Here is a 17,955-nt window from a genome sequence, read left to right as displayed (position 1 = left end):
AACTTGCATTTGTTAATAATTAAATATTAGGACTTTAGGATTTAGTATACAAAAGTCCATCTTATAAAAGTTTTAGGCTATACTATTGATTAATAATCTTATCATATTTAGAAAATAAGACAGTGATAGTGAAGATATAGCTCTTGGCAGGTTGCAGCAGTGAGCACGCGGTAAAAAGCGGGTAGAAGGCAAGGCAGAGCAGTCGGGAGAAAGGGTAGGTTTCGGGCATATATGGTGGAGTAGTGGTTGGTGATGGGTGGAACAGAAGACAGATCTGTTGCTGGCATCCTGGTTCGTGTCCTGGGGGTCCTGGCATGACTACCAGAGGCCACCAGAAGAGACCTTCCAGGCCAATGCACCAATGAAGTGACAATGCGCACAACAGATAGTATAAGAAAGGTTTATTGGATGGAGATGGAGAGAGAGGGAAGAGAGAGAGAGACACGATAGGAGAGGGGAGAGAGGAAGAACAGGAGCTCAAGAGAGAGAACTAAGGGGCAGGGAGGGGTTCTTTTATAGCTCCTGCACAGCTGAACCACGCCTGCCAGGTGCCTCTACCTGGCAGTGGACATGTGATGACATCATAGGTCACTAGGAAACCAGGAAGCAGGCTGCCTAAATGTTAACACCCAGCACCTCAAAATAAATAAATAAATAAGATAAAAATAAAAATGGGACCAGGGAAGATCGCTCAGCCAGTGAAGGGTCACTTGTCACACACAGTGGCCGGAGTCTGATGCCCAGGACCTCACGGTAAAAGTCTCCTCACTTCCGTGTGCCTGTAATCCAAGTACTAGAGAGTCACATAGAGGATCCCTGGAGCTCTCTGGCTATTCATTCTAGCTCTATGATCAGCGAGACACAGTTTGAAAAACATGAGATGGAGAGTGATTGAGGGAGACACACATATACACACAGGCACACAAATCGTGGTCTGGCGTGGTGACGCATGGTAAGCTGTAATCTAGGATTTCTGGACTGGGCTAGGAAAATCTCAAGCGCGAGACCAGCTAAGACCCTTTCGCAAATACATAAACTGTTGTGGGGCATCCACAGGAGAAGACCACTAGCACACAGGCTTAAGCCCGAAGAAAGTTTACCGTAGGAGGCGACTGTAGCCATCCAGTGATTGCACTGGGTGTTCCGGATCCCAGTGTAGTCCTGAGCCTTTCTCAGGGTAATTTTTTTTAAACACAAAACCTTATCCCGAGTTAACATACCCCAGGGAGCAAGAGTAGTTAGCCAGAAGCAAAACTACCGAAGCCAAAGAGCAAAGTTGGCACATTTAGAGCTTTTCTCAGGATTCTGAATGTTAACGGATTATGTCTTTTGTGTTCATTTTGGCAGGTGGTGCTGTGTACGCACCGGGTTTATGGCTTGGATGGCACTTCGACTCTGTGGTTAGTTGTGATCAGGTCTGGGGCCCATTACAAAACCACACACAGCTGGCCTGCTCACTCTGAGTGTGTGACACGTATCTTAAAGATCATTCAGCATTTGAAAAGGAATAAAAAGAAAGGGGAGCCAGTGAGATTGCTGCCCAGCAGACAGAGGCTACGAAGCCTGATACGCTGAGGACCCTAGGACCCACATGGTGGAAAGAGAGACCCATCTCCTGAAGGAAGTTGGCCTCTGACCTCCACACACCTGGCGTGGCAAGAACAGGTCCTTGTGGTGACTAAGCAAGACTCACCCGGACAACACCCGAGTCCCAGACTCCTGCCCAGGCCTAGCTCCTACACTGTTGGGCTTTGGCACTGGTGACCACAACCTTAGCCAGGGCTAGCCCCGAGAGGACAGGCAGAACCTTTTAGACAGCAACATCAAATGCTTCCATTTTTGATTGTTGACAACAGGGTCAACTGTGAAACTCAGGGCCAAGAATGTCTAAACCCCTCTACCCCAGCATCCAGAAACACTGCCTACTGATAGCTAAAGAGAGACTACAGTGCAGGCACAAAGGGCCATCATTGGAACTGAGCTCAAAAGTCACTCTGGCGTGAGGGTTGCCCTTTGGGGTTGAGAAGTCAGTGCATTTTTAAGAAACCAGGACACTGTCAGCATCCCGAAATACTTTTTGCTGCTGTCACCTCCTGCGATGTGATACCCAGAGTGTCCCCAGTGTTGGCTTGACCTTCAGGCTGCAGTCACCAGTAAGTTAGACCCTGAAGCAGATGGGCGTGAAGGCATGTGGGCATTCTGATCACCTCAGCACCAGAAGGCAGGGTGCCTGGGAGAGAAAGCTTGCTGGACTCAGTGGTCCTGGCCCTGGGTTCAATCTCCAGCACCAAAAAGAAACAGATAAAGTTATGTGGTTGCTCTTTCCTGGAAGAGGCAGGGCGTAGCCTCCTACTCTTTAGACAGCAGTGTAAGTGGCTTCCTTCTAAACTGGAAGGTGTGGGCTGGGCGGGAGCAAGTCCCCAGAAGTAAAACCTGGTGGACTTCTGCCAGATGGCCAAGGCCCACAGCAGCCGTGAGAGTGCACAGTGATGCAGTGATGTTTCGTCTTGGCAGTCTTCTCAGATCTGCACTATTTGTGACAAAATGCCAGACAGAGCCCCTGAGAGGCGCTGGGTCAGTTTGCTGTCTGTGGCCGGGAGAAACCCACGGCCACAAAGGGGAGGAAAGGGTTTATTTCACCCTGTACCTCACAGTTCTTTGTAAAGGGAAGCCAGAGCAGGAACCCGGAGGCTGGAACTGAAGCAGGGGCCATGAAGAACACTGCTTACTGGCTTGCTCCTCATAAGCTGCCCAACTTGCTTTCTTATACCACCCAGGACCCCCGCCCCCGCCCCCCAGGGGTGACACCACTCTCAGTGAGTTGGCTCTGCCACAGCTGTCCTTAATCAAGAAAATGCCCTACGGGTTTAACCACAGACAATCTAACGGAAGCGTTTTCTCACCAGGGCTTCCCCTTCCCACGTGACTCCAGCTCCTGTCAGGATGACAAGAAACCAACCAGAACAAACACCCTACAACTAACCCGCCTGTTTCTCCTCAGAGATAACGAGTGGGGACTTGGGAGGCGGCTTAGACAATCCAGTGCTTGCCATGACAATGAGGTCCCGAGACCACACCCTCAGCACCGGAGGCACACACTGGCGCTCCCTGCACTGGGGAGGCAGCGGTAGGTGGGTCCCAGTCTAGCCTGTCGTCCAGCTCCAGGTTCAGCGAGAGACCTTCCCTCAAAAAAAGGACGGGGGGGGGGGGGTTGGAGCACTGCTGACCGGCCCTTAACGAAGCACTCGGGCTGCAGGGGCAGGCAGAGCTCTAAGGCAGGCCAGCCTGCTCTACGGAGCAAGCTCAAGGCTAGTTAAGGCTACAGAGTGATACCCCAGCTCAAAAAAAGAAAAGAAAGAAAGAAGAGGTGGATCGAGCCAAGCACAGTGGCACATGCCTTTAACCCCAGTACTTGGAGGAAAGGCAGAGGCAGGGGGATATCCCTCTGTGAGTCTGAGGTCAGTCTGGTGTACATAGTGAGAGTCCCTCTCGGCGGGAGGAGGTTGGGGATAATCACGGAAGTCTACTGATACGGATTCTCAGCCTGCACACACAGGCGAACACATGTGCTCAGCGGGACACACATACACACACACGTACACTCATAAACACAAAACACATTTGTAAGAAACGCAGGAAGGGCCTGTAGGAAACATTGTCCCACATCTCTGTACCTGAACACAGTGGGGGGTGTACCCCCCGTGCGCCACCCACCCAGCGCTCCCTGGAAGTCCAGCTTGCTGGTCTATGGGAGGCTTTTCTGACCCAGCAGTTCCCTGCTCCCTCTCGCCCATGTGACCTAGGTTCTACTGGGCCATCAGTCAAGGGCCCTCTGCTGGGTGCACGGTGGTTTCCGCTTCCCCAGGGTGGGCGGCTGCGTCCACCGTCCACCAGAGTTCAAGAAGCAGGGTTAGGCCCAAGTCTAGGGCTAGTGTGTGAGTGCATGTACGGGAGCTCAGACCACGCAAGGAGGCAGGAGTTGGGGAACCGGATTACGTAAGCTTTAAACACCTCGGACTTCTTCCCCCCTCTCAGAACCCTTGCTGCTTCTCGCCTCCCCCCAATCCACCACAACCAGAGACAGGTAGGACTCTAAGCCCTGGGCCCAGCTGCGCAGAAACCCGCAGGAGGCGCTGGGAGAGAAAGCGCTCCGGCCCTGGACCCCTGGGACTGCGCCTCCTGAGAGGGCCACGCCCATCCAGCCCGGGGCGTCCGGCCCACCTCTGCTAGGGTCGGGCTTCCAGAAGGGAGGCAAAGTTTCTAGACTGTGGGAGGAGTCTGCTGCGGGAAGGAGCGGTACTCTGAGACTGAGAAACTGGAAACAGCTCAGCTCAGCGTTTTTCTGGCTCCGGCGCGCGGGGCGCTAGGGCCTGCGCCGCGGACGCAGAGCGGTGGTGCCCACTCTGCCCACCGGGTGGTCCAGTGAGATCCATCCCAGGCAGTTAAAAATAAGCTGGGTGCTGACGTGAGCGGGGAAACGTGAGAACGGCCAGAGCAAGGCTGGGCCTAGTCGCAACGGACTGAGGCATCGGGGCAGTGGGGCGACCAGCGCCGAGGTCCCTTGACCCTCCCGAGTGATGGAGACACGGTGGACACACCAGACTGCGCCACTGAGTCCCCGGAGGAAGTGCGCACACGAAAAGCGCCTATCAAAGCAAAGAGGAGGGCTTCCCTTTGAAGTGGGCTCCAGAGCGTTTGGGAGGTCACTTCCCCTGAGGGGCGGGGCGGGGCGGAGGGCGGTAGTAGTAGGACAAAAGCACGATTCTGGGGGGGAACTTCAGAAAGCTCAATGGACCCAAGAGTCCTCTCTTCCTTAACACCTCTTACTTTTTTTTCCCGTGTGTTTCGGGAATTTTACCCTTTTCTCACTATCTCACTACATCTATCTATCTATCATCTATCTATCCATTTGGGGGTGGGGTGGCGGTACACGTTGTCAGAGGCCTCGTGGGAGTCCCTGGCCCTGTATTTGGTTTTTGGTTTGTCTTGAGGCGGGATTTTATGTAGACCAGTCTTACCTCGAACGCCATACTTAGCTGAGGGAGACTTGAACTGCTGATCCTCCTGCCTCCGTTTCCTAAATGCAGGGATCACAGGTGTGCACATTCACGCCCAATTTATGATGTGTGCAGGACTGAACCCAGAGGTCCCTGCGCTCCAGGCAAGCATTCTACAAACGAGGTGCATCTCTTGGTTATGGGTTTTTTGAGACAAGTTCACTCTGTAGACCACGCTGACCTGGAATTCCTCCAACCTCAGCCACGCAAGCCATAGAACTACAGGCAGGAACCTTCACAACTGGCTTCAGTTCCTTGCTCTTTTTTGAGACAAGCTGTCACTGTGTAACCTCATGTGACCTGGTAAGTAGAGCAGGCTGGTCATGGTCTAATAGAGATCCACCTGCTTCTGCCTCCTGAGTGCTGGATTAAAGGTGTTTGCCACTCTGCCTGGCCTGTTTGATTTCTTACTACTGCTGTCTCTCCTGTTCCTTGGGACCGCAACTCCCACGGCCCCCACACACCCCAGGCAGAGCGCAACTCCTCAGGTTAGCTCTATGTCCTTAGAGCTGTCTGATACGCAATGTAGAGAAATATTTGTTACGCGAATGAAAACCCAGCTAAGGGGCCTACACACAGCAAGCACTTAAAACTGCAGCTCTTGTCCCAAAAGGGGCACAAGTCTGTCCCGGTTTAAATAGGGAAGCTCTGGCATGGAGTAATTTGGCCCCTACGTGGGGCTCAGCAGAGTCTAGATTCGTCACCTTTGTCTTGATCTTTCTGGCCCCGCCCATTTCCCCACCCCACCCAAACTGGGAGGTGAAGAGTTAATTCCTGGAAACCCCTTTATCCCCTTACCTGAAAGGGATGGGTTAGGCAGGGAACTTCCTGTTCCATTTCCCCGGAGTTCTTCCCCAGGCTGGCCTATGCTGGCTCTTGTCCCGGATCCCTCCAAGGTCTCCCAAACATCTCAGCGCAGGAGTAGGTACCTGGAGTGGTGAGTTGGAGGGCTGGGGTGTAGGCTTAGGGCAGGTTGGAGATTAGGGGGTTTTCGGGCCCCACTGGTGGGTTGGTGGCTGGAAAGTCTTGGGGAAAATGAGCCGGGTAAATCTGGAGATGCCAATGCCAGACTGCATGATGCATTTGTGGCCTTGGGGGCATGAGGAAGGGTCCTAGAGGTGATGGGGCCCTGTGTTCTCAGTGGGACTGACGGGAATCAGGAGGGGAGCCCAGGTCTAAGGAAACCAGGCCAGCAAACTTGAGCAAAGGGAACCACTCGCAGAGAGAAGGGGGTATTTTTGGCGGAGTGCCATCCTGGCCTCTGAAACCCCAGTGTGGGCGGGCTTTATGGCAGTGCTTACGTACAGATTTAGGCAGGCCAGATTTCTCTGGAGCGATTTCTTGCCCCACACCCAGCCAACCCCCTACAGAGGCGCATATTAATAGGGTTTTTGTCCCGGAGACCTGAGGGGGAGGGACAGACTTTCTGAGGCGAACTTGCCTGAATTCCATCTCCTGGAAGCCCATTGTCGAGGCCTCACCTAGAAATTCCAGCAGCTTTAGGTAGCTCGCTGGGTTTTTTGACACGAATCTAGGATTCTCTATTTTTTTTTTATCAGTGCTGTGATACTCCAAGCTAATACTGGCAGAATCTCATAGAGCAGAACGGAAATAATAGGCCCCGAGCCCCATTTTCATGTTCACAAGCATTATAGCTGCACCAGATATGACTGTGAGTAAATCATTCTTGGCCTCTCGGAACCTGTTAGGTAAATTGATTTAGCAAGTGAGTTGGGGCCGGATGAAGTGAGCGTCAGGATGCTGGCTGGGTTCTCACTAGCATGTTCCGCAACGGTGATTCATTCTCTAGTTGTCCTTTCTTCGTTAAGATTTCTTTATTTTACGTGTATGGAGGTTTTGTTGGCGCGCACCTCTGCCCGCGAGGAGAGGGAATCAGATTCCGTAAACAGCATCGAGCCGCCACGTGGGAACTGAGACTTGAACTCATGACCTCTGGAAGAGCAGCCTGTTGCTCTTAACCTCAGAGCCATCTCTCGAATTTGTTTTCCATCTGCTTCTCCGAACAGCAAGATGGAACCCCATTTCCACAGGAGAGAGAGAGATTAGGGAGGCTAGGGAAATGAATGCCCTACTTCTTAGGGGCATCTCTTGTTTTTTATTTTGGGAAATGACCTCCTAAGTTGTCCAGGCCAGCCCTGTACCTCACTCTAGGTGTGGTCTAGGCAAGCCTGAAATTTTCAGCCCTCCTGCCTCAACTCATGCGGGTTTGATAGCCCTCCCCCCATTTTCTTTTTGCTTGTTTTGTTTATTCGTTTGTTTCTTTATGGGACTGAGACCTGGATCCCAAGCTATCCTTGAATTCCCAGTGAATGGAGGTGACCTTGAACTCTTCCTGTCACTGCCTCCCAAGTTCTGGGGTTTCCGGCCTGTTTCTCCACCCCTGTATGCGTGCTGGGGACTGGATTCAAGGCTCAGTTAATGTTCTTAGGGCAGCCTTCCAACCAGCAGAGCACATCCCAACACCCACCCCCACCCCTCGCTTTCGAGTGCCCTTTTCTGCTCTGAACCTTCCTCTCTTCGTTCTTCAATTCTTAGGGCTTCGAGGTAGCTATCCTCCTGATGGTTTCGGTCTTTGAAGTAAGTCACTTCAAATGTCAGGCAAAAACCTACTGGGCCAGACCCAGCGCTCTTGCTCAGGCCAGTGGGAGGGCCTGCAATGAACAGAGGTTGGGGAACAGCAGCCCACGGGTGATGTGTCTCAGGGTTCCAGAACAGAGGCACAAACGGTGGAAGTAAGGGCAGGAGAAGCCCCGAGGGAATGAGTGTCTGAAGTTGCAGGAAAGAGCCCGGATTGGACAGGCTGTGTGTGGGAGGGAAGGAGCGTTAGGGAGAAAACGTGACCGGGGGTAGGAAGCTAGGTCCGGGTCATTTCAGCACCCTCTTCTTCCCCAAAACCAGCTTAAAGTCTGGATTTCCTTTGTTCTGTGACACTCCCACACAATACAGCTCTCCTGCGAAGGGAATTTAGAGAACTCTCCAGCCTCGACACCTACTTATCCGTCCAAAATCCAGGGCAGAGGCGCTTCACCCTGCTAGCTTAGATGACGTGTTATAAGCGACAATGGTGAGAGCAAGAACACCCATGCCTGCTCCGCACCGCAGCAGCGCTCCCTCTGCGGCGCGGCCCTGGGCCACAGTTAATGGGGTAGAAAGTCATGCCTGAGGCTCTGCTCCCATCCCCCTCTCGGGACTCCTACTGTTTGTGGGAAGGCTGGGATCGGTTTCAGGGAGGCAACCAAAGCGCCAGCTTGTTGGAAGGAGCTTAAACCGGCTTACTAGAAGAATATTTGCCTAACATTCCTGAGGCTCTGGGTTCTGGTTTCCACGCCTAACCTGGAAACAGAAGCGAAAAGGCCTTTTGAGTAGTAATGAAGAATTTAAGGAGCTGGCCTGAATTCCTTAAAAAGGAAGGCGGAGCCCTCTGGGTTTAGAGGGCCAGGTAGGAGCAAGGGCCTGCTCCTGTAGAACTGGTGCCCCCTAGTGGACAGTCTTAAGCACTTCCCTTTGCTCGCTGGGACTGAGCGACTCTCCTGGAGAGGTGGTGGACCGAAAGGACTGAGAGTGAGAGCTATAATCCCAGTTGGGAGGTCAGGCAGGAGGACTGTGGACCCAAAGCTGGCCGGCGGGACTCTCCTCACTGCCCGGCCCACAGCTCGGTTGTAGCGTGCTCAATAAACGATTTTTCTAAAGATTTCTTTATTATGCATGCAGTGTTCTGCACGCCAGAAGAGGGCACCAGATCTCCTTATAGATTGCTGTGAGCCACGTTGCTGCTGGGAATTGAACTCGGGGCCCCTGGAAGAGCAGCCAGAGCTCTTCACCTCTGAGCCATCCCATTTCCATGCCCAAAAAAACAATTCTTAAAGGTTGATTTATTTCTATTTTGTATGGACAAATGTTTTGCCTGCATGCATGTATGTGTACTGCATGCTTGCCTGGTAGGCCCGTGGGACTAGAGGAGAGCACTGGATACCCTGGACCTGGAGTTACAGATAGTTGTAGGCCACCTTGTGGATGCTAAGAACCAACCTGCGTCCCTTACAAGAGCAGCGAGTGTTCTTAATCCCCGAGGCATCCCTCCAGTCCAAAGAGATGAAAGATTTTTCTGTCCTTAATCTCCCTTCCTCAGTGTTCCGGGCCCACAGAGACCGCATCGGGAGGAGGGAAAGGTGGCTGAAAAATAACAGGACAACAGGACCGTGGTGCAGGATGGTCCTGTGTGTGGTGTTTACACACCTGAGGGGGTGCAAAGAAAGACAGCCCTGAGTGCCCCTCTGCCCTGGTTCTCTGAGTTGGGTCTCTGCCTGAACCTGGGTCTTGTTTTTCTGCTACACTGGCAGCCGGCGAGTCCCGTCCATCCTCCTGCCTCTGCCTCCCACACTGGTTAGGGTTTCAGACGTGTGGGGACGCATGTTGCTTGGTATGTGGATGCTGAGGTCCACACTCCAGACCTTGTGCTTTCACGGCAAGCGCTCTCAACCACCAGACTGCCTTCATTCCCATTTTCCCCAGTCCCTGCCCCCCCCCCAAGTCCTAGCCCAGGATAGCCTAGAACTTCCTATGCAGTGCTGGCTGGGGACTGAACCCAGGAGGAGTGTGTCCGTGCTAGGCTACCAGCTGAATCATGTCCCAGCCCTCAGAACTACTCAATTTTTTTTGTCTTTATTTTTATTTTTATTTTTCCACACAGGGTTTCTCTGTGTAGCTCTGGCTGTCCTGGAACTTGCTCTGTAGACCAGGCTGGCCTTAAGCTCAGAGATCTGCCTGCCTCTGCCTCCATGCTAGAACCACCTGATTTTTCTGTCCTTGCATGACTGCGCTGTCTAGGCCTTCCTACAGCTGTTAGCCATCATTCTTGACAGCGGGAAACCAACTCCTCAGGAAGCCACATTCAGGATTTAATGGTTTTTTTTTTTTTTTTTTTTTTTTTTTTTAGATTCATTTCTTTATTGTGTGGAGGTGTTTTGCCTGCCTGCACATATGCCTACACACTGCCGGGGCACAGTGCCCTCGGGCGGGGGGCAGAAGAGGTGTCAGACCTTGGAACTGGAGGTCTGACAATGAATTGTCACAGGTCCTCTGGAAGAGCAGTCAGTGCCGCTGACTGCTGAGCCATCTCCAGCCGCATTCTCTTCTTGGTTGAGACAAGAGTCTTTCTATTTAGTTCCAGGGCTCTGTGCAGGCCATGCTGAGCCACCATGCCTGGCCCGTTTTCATATTTTTTTAATGCCTGTAACTCAGGTAGGGCTTAAGCTTCCTACAGGCACCTTGTTTTCATGAGCCTTTTTTTTTTTTCTCCCCTTATGTAGATAAGGCTGGCCTAGAATTCCTGATCCTCTTGAGTGCTGGGAAAACAGGAACCTGGTTTTCTGCAGCAGATCCTAATGTAGGGTCTTCAGCTCCACAGGTGTGGAAGGAGCTGGAGAAAGCGATCGAAGAGCCGGCCCCGCGGCAGGAGTTGTGAAAGATGCTGGCGGAAACAGTCCCAGGGGCCGCGGAACCGGAGCAGTTCGGAGCAGTGAAGCTGGAGGACGATGAGGTCGGCAAGGAGGACCCCAGGCTGGCCGAGGCCAGGCCCAGGCCCGAGGTGGCTCACCAGCTCTTTAGATGCTTCCAGTACCAAGAAGATATGGGGCCGCGGGCGTCCCTGGGCCGGCTCCGGGAACTGTGCCACCACTGGCTGCGGCCGGCGCTGCACACCAAGACGCAGATTCTGGAGCTGCTGGTGCTGGAGCAGTTCCTGAGCGTCCTGCCCCCGCATGTGCTGTGCCGCCTGCAGGGCCAGCCGCTCAGGGATGGAGAGGAGGTGGTTCAGCTGCTGGAGGGCGTGCCCCGAGACACCGGCCACGCGGGGCCACTGGTGAGACGGGGCTGTAGGGCCGGGCCGAACAAGAGCGGTAGGGGCGAGGGGTCGGCAGTGGATTCCCGCAAGAGGATAGGCCTGCGGACTCCACCTGCCTCCATCTGTGACTAGAACCCTAGAGCTCAGGCTGCGCATCACCACAAAGGTGTTTAGAATTTAGCAGATTAACATCCCCAGCCAAACAGGAAAACTGCCTCCGGGCAGCAAGTAGGGGTGGTGGCTCCGGTCAGGCCAGTCAATCATCAGACGTATTGTGTCATCCCTGTGGTCACTTTTTTCTAGACAGTGTCTCCCTATGTAGCCCCGGGTGTCCTGTATCTCTGTCTGTGTAGACCGTTCTGGCTCTGAACTCGCCAGGTATGCTTGCCTCTTGCCTCTGCCTCTCAGGTGCTAGCATTGAGGACTTTCTTCACCCCACCTCGCCTCTGGCCACATTTCCACGGCTTGTCATGTCTGAGCCACGCGCTCTTCCTGTTCCTTTGACGTCTAGCTAGTTCCTGCCGCTATCAGCTTTGGACTCTAGAGGCACCTGAGCCAGCACAGGCTCTAGCTTGGGGCAAACCAGAAACAGTGCGTGCTTGCTAGGCGGTTCATAGCATGTAGTGCATGTACATTCCTTCCTCTGGTATAAAAGTGCAAATGGGTTCTTCTACTGTGGAATACGAAAGCGCCCCTTCTGTTGTGAGGCACCATGTGGTTGCTGGGAATTGAACCCAGGACCTTTGGAAGAAGAGCCAGCACTCTTAACTTCTGAGCCATCTCTCCAGCCCCCGCCAATTTATTCTTAGCTATGTACTCTCCCTGTGTCTCTGTCCTGTCTCGGTAGGCTCAGTAGCCTGCGGGTGGAAGGCAGCCTGTCTGCCTCCTCAGACAGATGTTTTCAACAGGATTTTAGCTTCAGCGCTGCCAAGAACGCTCCTGCAGACAGCATCTCAAAGGAACAGAACAGCCCTTCCCAGGTTCCCGGCCACAGCCCCAAAAGGGAGCTACCCTCGGAGGAGACCCCAGGGGCTCATCGGTTCAATGAATCCTCTGAGCCTCAGGCAGCGCCCATCCGGCCTGCTGACCCTGAGGAGTGGACGCTTGCTCCGAGTTCAAATTGGCCAGTGAGCCCAGAGCCTCAGGAGATATTCCAGGACCTGCAGGAAAGCAGTGAGGAGCTGGTGACCCTGGCATTCGGGAGAGAGACTGGACGTGTGGGTGGGGAGCCGGAAGTCGGGGAGGAGTGTGTGGTGGAGAGTGCTGGTTTTGGAGTGTGGCTGGTTACGGCTTTAAAGCCTGGCATAGCCGGCAGTCTAATGCCTGTCTTCTCCCGATGCTCTCAGACCCCTCCCAGGGCCCCCCATGGCTTGAGGAGCATTCCAGAGACCAAGAGCTGGCCGCTGTGCTGGTAAGCTGAGCTGATCCCTCTCACAAGTCTTTCTCGGGCCAGGATGTTCTCCATGCCGCCTTTTAGCAATCCATGTTTCCTTCTACAGAAAGTGTGCCCATCCTGCTCAGGCCACCCAGAAAGTGTGCCCATCCTGCTCAGGCCACCCAGAAAGTGTGCCCATCCTGCTCAGGCCACCAAGCACATTCCTCACTCACGGGGGTCTTGGCTCTCATTGCAGGAGTCCCTTACCTTTGAGGATTCCTCGGATAAGAAAGCCTGGCCTGCAAACCCTCTCGGTAAGCTCCTCCACCGTCCTCCCCGCTGAAGGCTCCTCACTCACAGTCCCAGGAACCATCAGGCTTTCTAGCCTGTTGCTGGGTGGATGCTGCCAGAAGCTTCTGTGTGTGTGTGTGTGTGTTCATTTATTAGTTTAGTGGCGCCCATAACTGAATCTAGCAACTGTCTGTTCCCCCCGCCCCTTTTTTTGTAGCAATCATTATTCTTAGACGAGGTCTCACTATGTAACTCAGGCTGATCATCAGCGCAAGACCCACGCGCCAGTGCCGCCTGAGAGCCTTCACTGCCGCCCCAGCTCTGTCTCCTGGCCTCCATGGGCATTGTCTGCACAAGGTGTGCAGACATGCAAAATCCCTACACACATAAAAAAAATGGAAGAGAATTGGCCAAGAAATAGGCTGCTAGTGGATATGAAATAGCTGTGATGGTCGCATGCCACTGTAAATGTATTTAATGGAGCTTAATTGGATGCTTTAAAGGGCTGTGGCAGAGTCAGGACACGGTGGCTTGTGGTGTAATCCCAGCATTTGGGAGGCTCAGGTAGAGGGATTCCTCATTACAGGCAATATGGAGAATCTGTCTGAAGACAGCAGGAAATGGAGGGGTAGAGAACAGGGGTGTTCTTTCTCAAGACAGGGTTCCTCTGTGTAGTCTTGACTGTCCTGGACCGACTTCACAGGCGTGCGCCATCACGCCCCGCCAACAAGGACATCCTTATTTGTGGTCAGGTTCTGCCCATTGCCACCTTTGCAGGATCCTGGGTTTCTTTCCACTTCTAAACCCATCAGGTTCTGATAACTCAGACAGCTCTTTCGGGAAGACCAGATAATAATAACAACAGGTTGTTATTATGCTGCTGCTGCTGCTGCTGCTGCTGCTTCTTATTCTTCTCTTCTTGGCTGTTTTTTTGTTGTTTTTTTTTTTTCAAGGCAGGGACTCTATGTGGCCCCCGAACTGTCTGTGTAGACCGGGCTAGCGGCAAACTCTGCCTCCCAAACTGCGGGGATGGAAGGAGTGCGCCACCAACCCAGGCCTCCGCGTTCCCTTCTTTTCCAGGATTTGGGAGCAGAATACCCGACAAGGAGGAGCTTAAAGCCGAAGAGCCTCAAGCGACTGCTTGGCCTGTCGTCCCAGAGCTCCAGACGGAGAACCCAGGAGTCCCAGAGCTCCAGACGGAGAACCCGGGAGTCCCAGGAGAGGCCCTCACACTAGGGCAGGAGGCGAGCGGTGTTGGTTGGGAAGGGGCCCCGGTTGAGGGCGGTGAGGTTGTGGCGGTCAAGGTGGGTGCAGACGGCCCGCAGCCGCAGGCAGAGACGCAGCTCATGTGCACAGAGTGCGGAATGAACTTCCGGAAGATGTCCCAGCTGAAGACCCACCAGCTGCAGGCCCACCCCGGCTCCCGAGCCCACCTGAAGGCCCGTTCCTTCCAGTGCCTGTGGTGCGGGAAGGTTTTCGGGCGCAGCTCCATCCTCAGGCTGCACGTGCGCACGCACACCGACGAGCGGCCGCACGCCTGTCACCTGTGCGGCCACCGCTTCCGCCAGAGCTCGCACCTGGCCAAGCACCTGCTGACGCACACCGACGAGCCCGCCTTCCGCTGCGCCGAGTGTGACCAGGGCTTCCAGCGGCGCTCCAGCCTCATGAAGCACCTGCTGGCCCACTCCCCGGAGCAGAAGCCCGGAGCAGACTCGGAGGGCAAGGGCAGGGCCAAGGCGCCGGCCACGCCCGCCATCCCCTGCCCCCACTGCGCCCAGACCTTCCGGCGACACTCCAGCCTCAAGCGCCACCTGCGCGCCCACGCCAAGGGCAAGGACCGCCGGCCCTCGGGAGACCTCGGCGGGCCCCGCCCCCGGCGCGAGAGCAAACCCCACGTGTGCGCCGACTGCGGCAAGGCCTTCCGGCGCAGCGAGCACCTGCTGGCCCACCGGCGCGTGCACACGGGCGAGCGCCCCTTCTCCTGCCAGGTGTGCGGCCGCTGCTTCGCCCAGAGCGCGCAGCTGGCCAGCCACCAGCAGGTGCACACGGGCGAGAAGCCCCACGCCTGCCCGCAGTGCGGGAAACGCTTCGTGAGGCGCGCCGGCCTCGTCCGCCACCTGCTGACCCACGGCAGCCTCCGGCCCTTCCACTGCGCCCAGTGCGGCAAGAGCTTCCGCCAGATGCGGGACCTGACCCGCCACCTGCGCAGCCACACGGGCGAGAAGCCTTGCCGCTGCAGTGAGTGCGGGGAGGGCTTCAGCCAGAGCGCGCACCTGGCCCGCCACCAGCGCATCCACACCGGCGAGAAGCCCCACGCCTGCGACACCTGCGGCCACCGCTTCCGCAACAGCTCCAACCTGGCCCGCCACCGCCGCAGCCACACCGGCGAGAGGCCCTACAGCTGTCCCACCTGCGGCCGCAGCTTCCGGCGCAACGCGCACCTGCAGCGCCACCTGGTGACGCACTCCGGGGCGAGGCAGGAGGCCGAGGCCTCCCAGGAGTGCCCCGAGTGCGGCAAGACCTTCAACCGCAGCTGCAACCTCCTGCGCCACCTCCTGGTCCACACGGGTGCCAGGCCCTACTCGTGTGTGCTGTGCGGCCGCGGCTTCAGCCGCAACTCGCACCTGCTGCGCCACATGCGAACTCACGCCCGGGAGACGCTCTACTGACCCCGCAGCCGCGCCCCCCCCCAGCACCTCCCCGCGGGAGGCAGGTTCCCTGGGATGCCCCCTTCGCACCTCCCTCCTCACGGTTCCTCCACATTCGCCCCCCCACCCCAGCTGTGACCTCTTTCGCTGACCCCTGGCGTGTGTGTTTTTTTTTTTTAATAGAGGTTTAAAATAAAGTTGTCTTCTCAAAATTGGTCCTTCTGATTTTTTTTTTTTTTCTGCTCTTTTCTTTTTAGGGACAGAGTCTCCTGTGGCTGGGGGTGACCTTGAACTTCTGGACTTCCTGCCTTTACCTTCTGAGTGCTTGGCTTTCGGGTATGTGCCACCATGTATGGTTTAGGTAGCGCTGGGCGTCAAACCTAGGACCTTCAAAGCCAACACCCCACCTGCTGACCTGCGCCCCCTGTGCTGAGGAGCCAACTCACGGCCTGTTGTAGCGCTGAGCTAGCCTCTCCTGGCTGTAATGTAAGGCCGGCGAGGTGCCCACAGTCAGCACATCTCCCCCTGTGGCTGCAGAAGGCCCTCCAGCAGGCTGGGAAGGCAAGCGTGGCCCGCAGGGAGAAGCAGCGAGGGTGGAAGGTCAGGCGCTGTCGGCCTAGGGGTCCAAGTCAGCGCTGCCCAGCACCGCAACTCAGGCTTCCAGAGCTCCTGGAACGCATGACAGTGGGATCCAGGGACACGCCGGGAAACTTGGTGTGGCTCCTTTCCCAAACTGAGCGTGCCAGCAATTGAACAGGGCCTGCTAGCGAGGCATTGGGCTGTTGAGACCAGGCGACCAGCCATAATCCTCTAATTCAATGCTGGTTCGGGCATTGGCCCTATACCTGGACCTCACACATCAGGAAGTCTCAGCTAGCTACCTCCCAGCCTGTAAGTCACATGACTTGTGGTTTAAAAAACAAAACAATAAAAACAGGGTTAGAAAAAGGAAGGAGCAGGGTGGTGAAACACGCCTTTAGTCCCAGGCAGAGGCAGGTAGATCGCTGTGAGTTTGAGGCCAGCCTGGTCTGCAGGGTGAGTTCCAGGACAACCAGCCAAGACTACACAGAGAAACCCTGTCTCCAAAGAGAAAAGAAGTGTGGTGGTGGGGCACGCCTTTAATCCCAGCACTCAGGAGGCAGAGAGAGGCAGGTGGATCTCTGAGTTTGAGGCCAGCCTGGTCTACAGAGTGAGTTCAAGGATGGCCAGGGCTTTACAGAGAAGCTATGTCTCCAAAAATGAGAGAGAGAGAGAGAAATAAGAAAAAAAGGAAAGGGGAAGAAGCAGGAATCTGGAACTTCTGTCACATTCTTTGCCTGTTTTCCGTAATTGGCTGCTTTTCCGTAAAAGGCTGTGTAGTTTTTCCTGGAGGCCTTCTCCTTGAAACCCTGCTGTGTTTTAGCAGGAACTGGGCCCCACCCGGGGCTCTGAACCAAGAGCTGACCACAAGCAATAGGGGAAGTACAAACTGGCCTTTGTGCGCACGTGTTGCTGGGTATTAACCCAGAAGCCCCACATTCTGTGTCTGTGCTTTGACAGTGAGAACCCACTGACCCTGGGGTGATTTCTGGGCCCAGCCAGCGGCAAGCTCTAAGCCCTGGGCGAGGTACAGCCCCCTGGAGGTTGGGAAGGTCGGGAAGTAGAAATCTACCCGGTTGTCACGGAATCCTTTCATTTCATGAAAGGCCCTGGAGAAGGGAACTTCAAACAGAAAGGATTAGTCAATAAGGGGCAGGAAGTGGGCACCGCGGAGCTACGCTCTGTATGTCTAACACCTTCTGTGTGCCAGGCGCTATTGGGTTGTTAGGGGGCCAGCGTGAGGTGCATCCTTCAGCCATGCCTGGTGTGCGTAATTAGAGTCCCTGGTGGGCAGGCTAATGAAGGAGGAGGAGGAGGAGGCCTGCACAAGGTCTGCCCAGGTGCAGGGAGGTAAAATGAGAACAGGATGTAGCGAAGTGGGAAAGCTTCTGTCTAACGTGCGAGGCCCCCGGATTAAATTCTTAGCACTGTCAGAAAAATAAAAATCCAAACAAAGCCGCAAGAATACTTGGCTCATGCTTGTAGTCCCGCAGGAAAATCTTGGGTTTGAGGTCAGCCTTCACTGCATAACAAGACCCTGAATAAGGTCTGGCGAAATGGTGCAGGCCTTTCGTCCCAGCACTCTGCAGACAGAGGCGGGCAGATCTCTGTAAGTTCAAGACCAGCCTGATAGCTAGGGCTACATGGAAAGACTACCTCAAAAAAAATACATAAAATAAAATTTAAGAAAAGACATTGCTTTAAAAATGAACCAAGAGGGCCTTGAGGGATGGCTCAGCAGTTAAGAACACTGGTTGCTCTTTTAGAGGACTCGGGTTCAATTCCTGGCACCTACATGGGGCTAAGCAGTCTCCAACTCTAGTACCCGGGATCTGAAGCCCTCTTCTGGGTTCTGGGGATACTGCATGTATGGAGTGCCCAGACATATGTGCAGGCAAAACACCAGACACATTAAAAAAATAATAAAACAAATCTTAAAAGGTGACAGAGCTGAGGGAGGTTGCACACACCTGTGATCCCAGCCCTCTGGGAATGGATTTAACTTTAATGTATATGGGTGTAGACGTGTGTACCCCATGCCTGCAGAGGTCAGAAAAGGGCACCGGATGCCCTGAAACTGGAGATACCACCATGCGGATGCTTCGGATCAAAACTGAAGACGAAAAATAAGAGCATTTGCAA

At 54.6% G+C, this 17,955-nt stretch overlaps 1 protein-coding gene across 1 annotated transcript; it reads left to right on the top strand.

Annotated features, from left to right (window-relative positions):
- Window positions 1-4,927: 4,927 nt before the first annotated feature.
- Window positions 4,928-15,385, top strand: Zscan10 (zinc finger and SCAN domain containing 10). The gene is made up of 6 exons (XM_021632421.2): window positions 4,928-5,360; window positions 10,478-10,938; window positions 11,829-12,093; window positions 12,267-12,331; window positions 12,552-12,609; window positions 13,667-15,385. Exons 2-6 carry the CDS (start codon window positions 10,546-10,548, stop codon window positions 15,253-15,255), a joined length of 2,370 nt encoding a protein of 789 aa, XP_021488096.1. The 5' UTR covers window positions 4,928-5,360; window positions 10,478-10,545; the 3' UTR covers window positions 15,256-15,385.
- Window positions 15,386-17,955: the final 2,570 nt, after the last annotated feature.

This window comes from Meriones unguiculatus, chromosome 11 (genome assembly GCF_030254825.1).
Source record: "Meriones unguiculatus strain TT.TT164.6M chromosome 11, Bangor_MerUng_6.1, whole genome shotgun sequence".
In the NCBI taxonomy this organism is placed as follows: Eukaryota; Metazoa; Chordata; class Mammalia; order Rodentia; family Muridae; genus Meriones; species Meriones unguiculatus.
Note: the sequence above shows the minus strand (reverse complement) of the source record. Positions and strands in the feature narration are given on the sequence as shown.

What these genes read in the sequence shown, in the direction of transcription:
- Zscan10 (XM_021632421.2), top strand. Translation starts at nt 10,546, where the DNA reads ATGCTGGCGGAAACAGTCCCAGGGGCCGCGGAACCGGAGCAGTTCGGA. An exon ending in CCAGGACCTGCAGGAAAGCA is followed by an intron (nt 12,094 to 12,266) that starts GTGAGGAGCTGG and finishes CGATGCTCTCAG; the next exon opens with ACCCCTCCCAGGGCCCCCCA. An exon ending in AAGAGCTGGCCGCTGTGCTG is followed by an intron (nt 12,332 to 12,551) that starts GTAAGCTGAGCT and finishes CTCTCATTGCAG; the next exon opens with GAGTCCCTTACCTTTGAGGA.